A 14643-nucleotide genomic window follows, 5' to 3' on the forward strand; every position below is an offset into this window, starting at 1 on the left:
TGTTAGACCTTCGATTAACATGTGTTCAAAAAACAAGTACTCCTGCAAGACCCAGATGTTAATTTGAGAACAAGTAACTCAAGGTTTATGTGACAGACATGCCTTATAGGTTGACAAAAGTCATATCACTTTTTTTGGAAAGATGTTGTAAAGTAACACGATATACCTTCTTTCAAGCCAATTAACATGTGTTCAAAAAAATTATAAAAAGTAATGCGATAGACCTTCGATTAACATGTGTTCAAAAAAATAGTAGTCCTGCAAGACCGAGAGGTTAATTTGAGAAAAAGTACCTCGAGGTTTATTTAACAGACATGCCTTATAGGTTGACAAAAGTCATATCACTTTTTTGGAAAGATGTCGTGAAGTAACATGATATACCTTCTTTTAAGCCAATTAACATGTGTTCAAAAAGGAAAATTATCAAAAAGTAACGCGATAGACCTTCAATTAACATGTGTTCAAAAAACAAGTACTCCTGCAAGACCCAGAGGTTAATTTAAGAACAAGTACCTCGAGGTTAATTTGACAGACATGCCTTATAGGTTGAAAAAGTCATATCACTTTTTTTGGAAAGATGTCGTGAAGTAACATGATAGAACTTCTTTCAAGACAATTAACATGTGTTCAAAAAACAAAAAATATCAAAAAGTAACGCGATAGACCTTCGATTAACATGTGTTCAAAAAACAAAAAATGTCAAAAATTACAAAACAAAGACCTCGATGTTCAACTAATAGGAGGGAGCACTATATACATTTAAGCCAATTAAACGTCTATAGTAACCCATCCCATTAGTTTTAACATCGAGTCCACTTCCCATTCGGTCACCCATCTGATGACTACTCCAGCCTCAGCACAGTTAACTTGGGAGTTCTATTGAATGAGCAATCGGTAGTGAAGCCGGTCCTTGCCGATATAGGAAGCCTCTTCGCGTCCTTTATTGCGTACCTGGATGACCGCGTGTTGCCGCCCAATGGCCAATGCCACGTCGCCCACGAATGTAGGAGCTTCCCTCCCTCGTCTAGCTGGTTCGCGCGTTTTCCTCTGTTTTTTGCCGTCTGCCCACCTATAGAACCGCCTCACGCCGACCAATTCCTCTCCAAACACCTAGGGAGGCGGTTGAACCGAACAAGTCTAACTTGTTTCTAGTGCGTACATTGACGTGGCAACAAAAGGGTGTGATAGCTAACTCTGGCAAAATAATTGACTACCACGTTGGAATACATGAGCATGAGGCCCACTTGTCAGCGTGCTGGACGGAGGAAGGAACACAAGACAAAATGGAGCACGGAAGGGCGTGAATCGATTGGCTCACGTGTGATGACCACTGGAGCAATCCACTTAGATTGTACTACATTAAAAGAGTCGTGCAAACATGGCCGGTTATACTGTGAGTAGGTGACCGTGCGCTTGGCTCTTCGCCTCTTCCGGAAGTCAAACAATGATGATGGTACTACTATAGTATGGATACTTATGGCAATCCACTACTAGGGAAAAGGCTACTAGCAACACTGGAAACTGGCTAATATATCGCACTACAGCTAAAAATTAGTAGTAGCGCGGGTAAACCCATGCTACTACTAAAATAGTAGTAGCATTTCTATAGCAACACATGCTACTAGTATCTTGGATACTAGTAGCGCTTCTATGGTAACACACGCTACTAGTATCTAGGATACTAGTAGCGCATGGTTTGTCCCACACACTACTACTAACTAATTACGAATTAAAAAAAATTAAAATCCCCAAATTCCATTTTATGCATTACACATCATTACAAATCCAAGATTTATAGTAAACCAGGAGCATTAGAGCATATCCAGACACCTACAGTTCTTGCCAAGTCACTTATTCCAGCTAGTGCAAACACAATTACAAGCAAACTAAAATGCATAGAAAGACCAAACTGTGGCATCCTATCTCTCCAAATGATCTGCTCCCGCTGCATCCTTGCAAGCGTCTTCACGATAAGCAAATCTGCAGGAAAAAAGTCAACTTAGCATCTAGATTTTATCCATTGCCCTGGCCATGTTCAAGAAGCAGTAAATTTAGAACATTTCTACTATAAACACATGAGGCATCGGGACAGAAAACAAAAGATGAGAAATATCATATGAGCTGGATAAAAAGGAGTTTGGACCATAGCATGGTTAACAATAAAACTAGAAGCAACATGCACACTTTGCTGCAGCGACTCATGAGTCCAGCATAAATTTTGCATGTTGCCCCAAGATGTATTGCAAAGAGCCTTCATATAAGAAATTACAGTTTGGCTAATTTGGATATAGGAACAATGCATACATCCCCTTCTTGGTACAGTAAACACATTGTTTCATCTCAGACGACAACCATTTAGTTTAGATAAAAGGATAACATTCAAAAAAAGAATTGACCCTTAAAACCTCTTAACAAATAAATACATTGTCACTATAGAGTAACTTGGAAAATTTCAAATTTTCAAACATGTTATCTAAAATGGATATCTACGGCAATGCTATTCAGATGAAAAATAAAAAAGGAAAACCAAACATTAATCAACACAGTAACTTATTTTGCCAAGCCATTGCATTTAGCACCAAGTGCAAATAGGAACTTGTGATCATTGGAGTCATTGGTGTTGTTGTTTCACCTCCCTTTAATGAAACAACGCATGATACTACCAATTTCTTGTAATCTTTACGAGCAAGCACGCTGATGATCAAAATCATTGTTGTTACGAATAGACATGCATATGCTCAAAATAAGAAGAGACCATGAAACACTTGGAAATCTTAGGCTGGCCTATTGCGACATAACAAAAAAAGAAGAGAGTTAACCTTCTTTCTCTTCCGAGGCACCGCACCTGCGTCCGCGTTCGGCTTCGCATTCTCCTCCCTCCTTCACTTGAACGACGCACTGCATTTGTAAATGGATAGTCAGCTGCACATCAACAACCAGCAAACTTCATTACAAATCCAAGGTTCTCGACAAACAATAAGCCATGGATAGAATAAAACAGAAAGACCGAGTGGCCCTCGAAATGGCTTTCGTTCCCCAATAACACTACTGCTGGCTGTAGGTGTCCTCACGGATGAAAGAACTCGGCAGCGGCCTCGATCAATCACAGCTTGGCCGGACCATGGAGATGCATTTGGTTGTAGCGCGGGCCATACAGCCCACGCTACTAGTAGCTTGTTAGAATGTCAACCTACATTTTAATTGGTTACGCCTCTCTTTCTCCACACTTGGAGTGAAGTGACTAGCAAGAGAAATGACGCCTCTGCTTGGTAGATTTCAAACTTTTGAAAAATAAATATAGAATTCATTTCATTTCATGCCCTAGGTAGGGAGGAAAACAGGTTCATAGATATATGGTGTTTGATCATCCATAGCAGGTAGGTAGGTGTCAAAGCTAACTGAATGACACCACACACACACACTTATATAACCATAAGTACCCTTGTTATGTCGACAGAAACATAATTACGAAACTGAAACTGAACAAATGAGCAGCGGAAAGAAAAGCAATCAGTTTCAGGAAAGAAAAGCAATCAGTTTTAGTTTCAGAACCTGAAACTGACCTCACTGACTGCGTACGTGTGTCATTCAGTTTTCAGTTTCATAACTACACTACATTTTGGGTCCATGTTTATTTGCACAAGGAAGAAAGAATACATCTATGATCTATCCACGCGCCCAAAAAGATCTGATGTGATGCTTTTTTTCTTCAGAAAAAACAAAAAGGGCCCTTTGTATTGCTTTGCTCCACTGATTTGCCGCTTCTTTTCTCTGTTCTGGACTGAAACTCTAAAAAGAACCTACTAGGGACTGAAGTAAAGAAGCGCGTGTGCATTAAGTTTTACAACCTGAAGGCTGAGCTGACGTTGTTGTCATTCAGTTTCCAACTTTTGGCTCCATTTATTTACTACGTAGTTTCTTTTGCCTCCTTTATTGAATTAAAAAGAATAAAACTTAAAAGGGAATAGGAAATGGGGATTAACAAAACTAGAGAGCAGATGAAGAACAGCGACGGAAAAGACATGCACCAGGGAAGGAACTTGGACATTCAGACCTATCCAACCACGATTTTCGCTACTACATTCATGTGTGACCTCCCATCTAAAAGCATATTCCACTGACCGCCGCCTCATAGCGCAGCCGCTGGCTTCCGCCGTTCCGTGGTGCCGGCCACCAGCGCACATCAGTGCCTCCCTTCAGCCCACGTCCGGACGTCCCGCCTGCTCCAGCACACAGGCCACTGCTTACAGCTGGGCAGACGAGAGCAGACCACGAGCAAGCAAGAGAGGGCTAAACCGAAAGCAGACCACGAGCATGAGCGGTTATGAAGCACTCATACGGCGACACTGATACAGTGATACAAGTACGGTGATACAGGATACGACAATTTTTAAAAACAGCAATACGGCGAGTATATATAAATAATTAATAGAATGACATATAATAAAGGCAAAACATAATACAATGTGTGAGATGAGATCAAAATACTACCCCATTGGGTTGCCTCATTGCCTCCATGCCTCTTTTCAAGTCCCGAATGATCATGAAGGTCCTCAACTCCTCATGGTGTATGCAAAATAGAAACTACGTCATATGATATTAGACTTTGTCAATTTCGTATTTCCCTCCATAGCGGTACGACCAAGTGAAGATTGGCTTGATGCCAGGTCGTATTTTCCTTTGCAGTAGAAGGTAGCAGCAAAGCAGCAACATCAGTAAGCAATAGACAGTACAAAATACACTAGAAAGTGGACAGTAGGCATTAACAACATCAGTAAGCAATGCTTCAACAAGATAGTAGACATAGCTTATATATATATATATATATATATATATATATATATATATATATAAACATTATAGCCGAGCATTTTTCGAGACATCTCAGGTTATTAGATTCTCAGCCATCCATTCTCATGATTCAATCGTTCTAGGTCGTCCGATTCACGTGGAAATAACTCCAGCGCGTGCCGTGGACCGCGAGTGGCCTGACTCGTGAAGGGTCGCTACTCCGGTAACATTTTTGGAGGCCCATGGTTCATCCGGGACCGTGTACGTCGCTGCATCGAGCAGGCTTTCTCCACCGATGAATGGAGTAGGCCCTTCTCCTCCAACAGTCCCACTCCCACCCGGCTCGCTCGACCCCAACCCTAGCCGCCAGTGCACCATGGGGGTCGCGCCGGCGGCCGACGGGATGAAGCACGCGGCCACGCCGCTCTTTCCTAGACGCCCCATTAGCGCCGCCTTCTTCTCCCCTTGATGCCCCTCACGAGCGCCGTCGCGACGAGGACCTGCTCCATCTCCCTCTGCTGCCCCGTTTGAGCGCCGCCGCCCCGATCGAGCTCCTCTGCAACCAGCAAGACCTCCGCCTTCATCTCCCTCTACCGCCGCCAGCAGTACGTGTTCCTTCTTCCCTCTTCCGTCGCGGTCGAGCGCCGCCGCCAGCAGGACGTGCTCCAGCGACGCCGCCCCGACTAACTCATTCACCTGCACGCCCTCCACTCTGGCCAATAGAACTCGATGACATGGTTGAAAATAGTCTTTCTGGGCTATGATATTGCAACCTGGATGTTACTGATTACTATGGAAGCGATTTTAATGCCATTTTAGGCAAACACGAGTATCAAAATGGGCACCGTCTGATCAGTACTTTTTGGTCACTGCAGGTCGAAAAGCGCAATGAAGGATTTTTCTTTCTCCTAGAGTCATTCATTCGTATGAAAGGGGAAGTGCTGACAGATAAATCATATGACAAAATTCAGTGTAAGAAGATGAATAGCCTGATCGGTTATAACTTAAACTGGAATAACACCCTTGTAAATATTTTGTGCCCTCCATGCCCTCATCTGCCCATTCACCCCCGGCGGCTCCAGGAGGGGCACCACAACAGCAGGCACCGGTGGCGGCATGCCATCCATCAACCCCGTCGTCCAGCACCGGGTGCCTAAGATCGGCATGCCTCCTCCCGATGTGAGTTTCACTTTGAATTGTTTTTTTTAGCTGGCTGTAGGATGAAGCGCGTTTGCCAGAATACAACTCTACTTTGTTCGTGCTGTGACAGTGTTAAGCGATTTTTTAATTCAGTAAAATAGCATTTTGTTTCAACAAGAGATGGATAAATAGGCCAATATATACTCGCAGACAGTACAGTTCTGGGAATACTACTGCTAATGAATGTTTAATCTCTTCTCCACAAACTTGGTTCGTAGATCTTTTTTCTTTTTTCAGAATCTTCACAATTCTGTTTGTCTGATGTATACTTGCAGGTTTATCTCGATGAAAAGGTTCTTTCAATATTAGGTTTATGCTTCAAATAAGCATGTCTCTTTTCTAATCTATAGTGGCTATCGTCTAACACCACTTTCCTACTAACAGATATTTTCATATGGCTGAAAGAATCAACTGCTAGAGATTTCAGATACTGTTCAACTACGTAATTTTTGGTTACATCTTTTTTCGATCAGTTTTGGACTTTTAACTCCCTATTTTATGTATGTATATTAATTTTCAGTGCACAAAATTCAAGGGTTTAACTCTTTTTCTTTGCACTTGCTAGCGTCCTGGACCAGCGCCATGGCAACGAGCGTATCCCCCTATCCTGACCTTCAACTTCAATGGCAGATCCCACCACGACTTGTCAGCACCGTTGGTGGAACCAGCGTCCTTAGGTGAGCAATCGTCCAGATGGCCATCACGCTTCCCCCCAGCAGGTACTACTCGCTTCGCCTCATCTTCTCATCAGCTAATTCAACACATGTAGTTCGTCCGCCTCTTGATTTCCTGGATCCAAGAACCCTGCCTTCGTCCCAAATCAAGATTGATATTCTTTTGGATCTGGATCAAGATGGGTTATATTGATCCCCATCCCTCTAGTGAATATTTCTGTAAGAGAATTTTAATTAGGAATATTCGTTCTAGGTAGAGGAGTAGAGGCGTTGTTTCCACGGGGCTGTAGTGAGGTGTTGCTGATTAGAGCACCATCATCAGTTCTTGAGCACCATGGCAAGGCAAAGGTAATCCGTGTGTCCTGCATCTTCAAAAGAATCATCTGATGCAGTATCCCAAAAAGTAGCATTATGTAAAGATCTGATTCACCTCAATATAACATGAAAACATGGAAGATGGATTAGACATGAAAGTCCTATGAACAGAGATAGCACACTAATTAACATTTTGCATTAGATTACTTAGTTGAGAGATAGAACATGAAGAAAAGTGAATTAAACTAGATACATAAAAATTACGCACTCCCTGTAACTCCAATACCAAATAGGCAGTCAGACATCTTGGCATTCGACTGTTGGAGATGATGAGCTTGAGAAGTGAGATGGTTCTGTTGAAGTAACGGTGCGTCTGAGCGGTCTGGCCATTGACCGTTGCGTCCATATGTGGGTTGGCTGGTCCTGCACCTCTTCCGGCGATAGAGGCTAAGCGACAACTGAAGATCCTTCTCAAATTTGAGCTCCATTTTTTTAAGGTTCCCTATTTTTGAAGGGAATGTATCCGGTGCACCCGCACTTGTGGTGCTACCTGTGCACCGGGTGCCATAGAACGCTGATGATGAGTTTTTTTGGACTGTATAATTGATCTTGATATGGTTTATAGCTTCCTGCTATCACTCTTACCATCGTCCAATCAAGTTCATCCATGTCAAAATCTATTGACTTGGAATAGAGTAGTGTTGAATAGAGTAGAGAGAGCTGATGTTAGGTTAGGCTTGTGGGCTTTGGGCGACGCGCTAGAGCGGGGCAGAGGTGGGTGGCGGGGAGGACCGACGTCCCTGTCGCCGTCGTTTGGGGGCGGAGGAGGCATTGGTAACGGCGGGATTGGGAGGAGTAACGGCGTGAGAGAGATTGGGTGGGGCGTGGGAGGGAGAGCTAGATCGATCTGAGGATCGATCTGAGGGGAGAGAACACATTGCGGTGCGCGGTGCGGTGCGACCAAGTGGTAGCGTGGGACATGGATGCCGCGCTGCTACTAACTCAGGCACACCAGCTCACTCGATCCATCCATAATAGTAGCGCGGGGCGGCATACACACGCTACTATTATTAATTTAGTAGTTGCGCGGCTTTTATACCTCACGCTAGTACTATTGCATGTCTCGGGGGCATTATAAGGACCACTTACTAGTAACGCGAAAACAGTAGGACAACGCTACTACTATTTTTTAGTAGTAGCACATTGTTTTTACCAACGCTTCTATTAAGTAGTAGTAGCGCGGGTCATATAACCCACACTACTAGTAAGCGGCTGTCTATAGGAGTTTTTCTAGTAGTGATCTGATATCGAATGAATTGTTGCGCGTCCACCGTCTGTATTAAGTGCATTATCGTAAAGCAAAAGCTTCTTCTCGTTCTGCGAGCATCGCGGGCGCGTGAGCGAGGAAAATGTCGTACTAGTAGTAGTAAGCAAAGCTTTCTCCTTATTTGTGAGTTGACGAGACACATCAAAAGTAGTGTATTAGTCTTCAAAAAGGGCTGACCATGTACATGACTACCATCCCGTGCTCCGTCATTTTGTGTGACCATGTCTATGACTACTATCCCGTGCTCTGTCATTTAATGTGTGCACGATTCACGTTCCATTGAGAAAATAATGTTGCGTACGTGCCATTGAATAGAATAACTTAATTTACAAAAAACGCGCCACCACGTCATGATCGAACTTCGGTTCGTCCATGCGTGGTTCCCATGACTATTGATAAGATCTTTTATAGGGCCTAATGTATTCTTCGAGGTTGCCTTTGACTATTGATAAAATTTTATATAATTTGAAAATTATATCATTCGAAGATCCTTTCATGTACGAATTTGACTGTATGCTTTGAGCAACTTGTATGTCCTATAAGTTAGTCTCGGAAAACTCATTAAGCGCTATATACATGGACAAACTGAGTACATGATACTAGAAAACGCTCACCATTAGTAGTAGTTCATTTGTTGGTTTCAATTTTTGATTCAGTTGTTGTGCTGCTACCGTCTCATATTCATCTGTGGTTCTTTCTAGAATAAAAAAGGAGGTAGTACTTATTGTGGGGAAGGTGAAGTGATGGTTGCTTCGCCCGACAAACTTATTACTCTGGCATTATTGGAGTACTAGCGGATTCAACGAAGAGAGAAATAATGGTTGCTTCGCCCGAGCAACTTACTGTGGCGAAGGTGGGGCGCTCACTAGTCATCATTATTGCGGCGCAACGACTGGGGTGAATCTTCCCTGTAGTTGTGCACTCAATATTGCTGCATGGCAGGTGGAGCCGGATGAAGGATGTCCCACATGTCGGCGAAACAAAGTTGAATTTTTTTGCCATTGCCATCGCTCTTTCATGATTTTTTATGTAAGCATGATTTTCTAGCATAATGAAATTGTATTGTGATGTTATGAAGGTTTCAACTTTGGTTACCGCAAAAAAAGGTTTCAATTTAGGATTCGTGTGTTCTCTTGCCTCAAGATTGTCTCATTATAACATTCCATTAAATACAAATGAAGCTACCATGGATGCTAATGCATCTTAATGGCTCGCAGATCAGCGCCAATATTCACATCAGAACTGAAGACAAAATTGTGAGGTGTACAAATAAAGAAAAATATATAGTTGATCGATGTTGTTCGTAGGCATGGCTCCATTTCCTGAGCACAATGTTCATTGCTACTTTTTGAGCTTGCGTTGGTTTTTTCCCTTGAAGAGGAAAGGGTGATGCAGCACAGTAGACATAAGTATTTCCCTCAGTTAAGAACCAAGGTATCAATCCAGTAGGAGAAGAACGTACAAATCACCACATAAACAATCAAACACTTGCACCCAACGTGATAAAGCGGTTGTGAATCCCTTCACGGTCACTTGCAAAGGTGAGATCTGATAGAGATAGATAAATAAAACAAAACGAAAGATAAAATATTTTGGGGGTTTTTGGTTTATAGATCTGAAAATAAAATATTGCAAAATAGTAGCTCGGAAACTAATATGATGGAAAATAGACCCGGGTGTCCGTATCAGAACCGGCGGATCTCGGGTAGGGGTCCTGAACTGTGCGTCTAAGGTTGATGGTAACAAGAGACAGGGGACATGAAGTTTTACCCAGGTTTGGGCCCTCTTGATGGAGGTAATACCCTACGTCCTGCTTGATTGATATTGATGAATATGAGGATTACAAGAGTTGATCTACCACGAGATCGTAATGGCTAAAACCCTAGAAGTCTACCCTGTCAGATTATGATTGCCTCTACGGACTAACCCCTCTGGTTTATATAGACACCGGAGGGGCCTAGGGTTGTACAAAGTTGGTTACATAGAAAGGACATAATACATCTGGCCGCCTAGCTTGACTTCCACGCAAAGGAGAGTCCCATCCGGACACGGGATGAAGTCTTCTATCTTGTATCTTCATGGCCCAATAGTCCGGCCCATGTCACACAGACCGGATGCCCGAGGACCCCTTAAGCCAGGACTCCCTCAGTAGCCCCTGAACCAGGTTTCAATGACGAGGTGTCTGACGCGCAGATTGTCTTCGACGTTGCAAGACGGGTTCCTCCTCCGAATACTCCAAAACAACTCTCGAACACAGAGAACGTGTCCGACTCTGTAAAAAAACACCACATGTATCCGCAGAGAGTATAACATTTTATGAGTCCAATCCACTGACAACTTTTGTAGCGTGACATCATGTTATATCCCAGTCATTATTTCAAACCGTTTTTTAGCCTCCCGCTCCATGTTTCAAAATGCGGTTTTATTGACACGTCTTGTCAAAGCAAAGATCGTGTCCCCTTATTGCGGGATTCTCAGCAATACGGGCGTGGGTAATCCAACCGCGCCGCCTGCACGACCCTTGGGGAATAGGCGAGTTTTAAGGCGAATGGGGAGCCACTTGATATTCACTGCCTTTATAAAGGGATAAGGATTCACCTCTTTCACCCATGCCCTCTTCCTCTCTGTCCATTCTCGAGTTCTAGCGCCCAAGCTTCCATCTTTGCCGCCTCCAAAAAGCACTCCAGCCATGTCTGGATTTGGAGCGCAAGGCAAGTGGATGGCTTCCTCCGTCAAGGAGAAGGACATCACCAGGCTCCGGGAGGTCGGGTACCTGATACGTCTTCGTCGTATCTATTTTTCCAAACATTTTTACCCTTGTTTTGGACTCTAACTTGTATGATTTGAATGGAACTAACCCGGACTGACGTTGTTTTCAGCAGAATTACCATGGTGTTGTTTTATGTGCAGAAAACAAATATTCTTGGAATGACCTGAAACTCCACGGAACATCTTAGAAAAAACAATAAAAAAATCCTCGCGAAAGATGAAGACCAGGGGGCCCACACCCTTCTCACGAGGGCTGATCTGGAGTTCGTTCGGGGCTCCGGAGAGGGGGATTCGTCGCCGTCGTCATCATCAACCATCCTCCATCACCAATTTCATGATGCTCACCGCCGTGCGTGAGTAATTGCATCGTAGGCTTGCTGGACGGTGATGGGTTGGATGAGATTTATCATGTAATCGAGTTAGTTTTGTTAGGGTTTGATCCCTAGTATTCATTATGTTCTGAGATTGATGTTGCTATGACTTTGCTATGCTTAATGCTTGTCACTAGGGCCCGAGTGCCATGATTTCAGATCTGAACCTATTATGTTTTCATGAATATATGTGAGTTCTTGATCCTATCTTGCAAGTCTATAGTCACCTACTATGTGTTATGATCCGGCAACCCCAAAGTGACAATAATCGGGACCACTCCCGGTGATGACCATAGTTTGAGGAGTTCATGTATTCACTATGTGCTAATGTTTTGTTTCGGTTCTCTATTAAAAGGAGGCCTTAATATCCCTTACTTTCCAATAGGACCCGCTGCCACGGGAGGGCAGGACAAAAGATGTCATGCAAGTTCTTTTCCATAAGCACGTATGACTATATACGGAATACATGCCTACATTACATTGATGAATTGGAGCTAGTTCCGTGTCACCCTATGTTATGACTGTTACATGATGAACTACATCCGGCATAATTATCCATCACTGATCCGGTGCCTACGAGTTTTCCATATACTGGTTTATGCTTATTTACTTTCCCGCTGCTACTATTACAATCACTACAAAATACCAAAAACATTACTTTTGCTATCTTTACTTTTGTTGCCGCTACCACCACTATCATATTACTTTGCTACTAAACACTTTGTTGTAGATACTAAATTTTCAGGTGTGGTTGAATTGACAACTCAGCTGCTAATACTTGAGAATATTCTTTGGCTCCCTTTGTGTCGAATTAATAAATTTGGGTTGAATACTCTATCCTCGAAAGCTGTTGCGATCCCTATACTTGTGGGTTGTCAAGACTAATTTTTGGCGCCGTTGCCGGGGAGCATAGCTCTATTCTTTGAGTCACTTAGGATTTATATCTGCTGGACACAATGCAGAACTTGAGAGACCCAAAAACTAAGATCTATCCCTCAACTACGAGGGGAGGTAAGGAACTGCCATCTAGCTCTGCACTTCATTCACCTTCTGTTATGAGTAAGTTTGTGACACCTACACCTGCTTCTGCTATTTGTTCTGATATGTCGCATGTTATTGATAATGCCACTTCTGCTATGCATGATACTTATGATGAAACTGCTTCTATGCCTGATACTACTGTGCCCCTTAGTGAATTTCTTGATGAACAAATTGCTAGGGCTAGAGAAAAAGAAATTATTGAATCTGAATACGATGATGATAGTGATAGTGAAAATATGCCTGTTATTCCTGAGGACTATCTTTTTGATATGGAATCTTCTGCCGCTATTTTAGCTTGCAGAGATAGATATGAGCTTAAGAGGTTATTAATTAAATGGAACAAAGAATCACTTAGAGATAAAATGAGGCCGGACCCTGCTTTTGCTACTTCACCTATATGTGTTCCTGATAAGGATTATGAATTCTCTATTAATTCTGATATAATTACTTTGGTTGAATCTGATCTGTTTTATGGCTATGAATCTGAAACTGTTGTGGCACATCTTACTATGTTAAATGATATAGCTGCCCTGTTCACTAATGATGAGAGATCGTGTTATCTTTATATACTCAAAATATTTCCGTTCTCATTAAAGGGTGATGCTAAGATATGGTTTAATTCTCTTGATCCTGGTTGTGTGCGTAGTCCCCAGGATATGATTTATTACTTCTCTGTTAAATATTTCCCTGCTCATAAGAAATAAGCTGCTTTGAGGGAAATATACAACTTCGTGCAAATTAAAGAAGAGAGTTTCCCACAAGCTTGGCGGGAGGCTTCTCAAGTTACTTAATGCTTTGCCTGATCATCCTCTTAAGAAACCTGAAATACTTGATATCTTTTATAATGGACTAATCGATGCTTCCAGAGATTACTTGGATAGTTGTGCTGGTTCTCTTTTCAGGGAAAGAACACCGGATGAAGCTGAAATTCTGTTGAATAATATGTTGACAAATGAAAATAATTGGGCACCTCCTGAGCCAACTCCTGCTCCAATTACTGAGTCTATTCCTAAACCAACTCCGAAGAAGAGAGGTGTTCTATTTCTCAGTCCCGAAGATATGCAAGAGGCAAAGAAACCTATGAAAGAAAAAGGTATTAAAGCTGAAGACGTTAAGAATTTACCTCCTATTGAAGAAATACATGGTCTTAATATACCGCCTGTTGAAGAAACATATAGTCTTAATTGTTTATTTACTGAAGAACCTCCTGATCCCGATATCCCGGCACACGTAGTAAAGGTAAATTCTCTCTATAGATATGATAAAGCTGAAGTCCCTCCTACTAAAATTGCTAGTCAGTGCTTGGATGAGTTTGATAACTTTATGTTTAAGCAAGACGACTTCAATGCTTATTTTGGTAGACAATTAAAAGAAAATGCTTATATGATTAGACGCTTGGGTGATTATATGGCTGATATTAAAGGTGAACTTAAACTTGTTAGCAAACATGCTTCTATGGTTACCACTCAAGTAGAACAAGTACTTAAGGCTCAAAAAAAGTGCTTAATGAAATGAATAATAAGACAAATGATTATGCTGTTAGAGTGGCTACTAGAACGGGTAGAATGACTCAGGAACCTTTGTATCCTGAAGGCCACCCTAAGAGAATCGAGCAAGATTCTCAAAGAAATAATATTGATGTTCCTAGTTCTTCTAAAAAGAAGAAGAAGAAAAATGATAGAACTGTGCAAACTTCTAGTGAACCTATTGCTGAACCACCTGATAATCCAAATGATATTTCTATGTCTGATGCTGAAACACAATTTGGTAATGAACATGAACCTAGTAAAAATATTAATGATGATGTTCATGATGATGCTCAACCTAGTAATGATAATGATGTAGAAATTGAACCTGCTGTTGATCTTGATAACCCACAATCAAAGAATCAACGTTATGATAAAAGAGACTTTGTTGCTAGGAAACATGGTAAAGAAAGGGAACCTTGGGTTCAGAAACCCATGCCCTTTCCTCCGAAACCATCCAAGAAAAAGGATGATAAGGATTTTGAGCGCTTTGCTGAAATGATTAGGCCTATCTTTTTGCGTATGCGATTAACTGATGTGCTCAAAACAAATCCTTATGCTAAATATATGAAGGATATCATTACTAATAAAAGAAAGATGCCGGAGGCTGAAATTTCCACCATGCTTGC

At 42.1% G+C, this 14643-nt stretch overlaps 1 protein-coding gene across 2 annotated transcripts; it reads left to right on the forward strand.

Moving 5' to 3' along the window:
- The first annotated feature begins 5030 nt into the window (after window positions 1–5030).
- Window positions 5031–9809, forward strand: LOC125508033. 2 transcript variants are annotated; one of them, XM_048672577.1, is made up of 5 exons: window positions 5031–5396; window positions 5667–5970; window positions 6557–6710; window positions 6919–7013; window positions 9009–9809. In XM_048672577.1, the coding sequence occupies exons 2-5, from the start codon at window positions 5908–5910 to the stop codon at window positions 9099–9101; spliced, it is 405 nt and encodes a 134-aa protein (XP_048528534.1). In that variant the 5' UTR covers window positions 5031–5396; window positions 5667–5907; the 3' UTR covers window positions 9102–9809. The 2 variants fall into 2 exon arrangements, 1 of the variants encoding a protein (XP_048528534.1); XR_007283186.1 differs by lacking the exon at window positions 6919–7013 and having other exon boundaries at window positions 5036–5396; window positions 9009–9806.
- Window positions 9810–14643: the final 4834 nt, after the last annotated feature.

The sequence above is a fragment of the Triticum urartu genome, chromosome 5 (assembly GCF_003073215.2).
Source record: "Triticum urartu cultivar G1812 chromosome 5, Tu2.1, whole genome shotgun sequence".
Classification (NCBI taxonomy): Eukaryota; Viridiplantae; Streptophyta; class Magnoliopsida; order Poales; family Poaceae; genus Triticum; species Triticum urartu.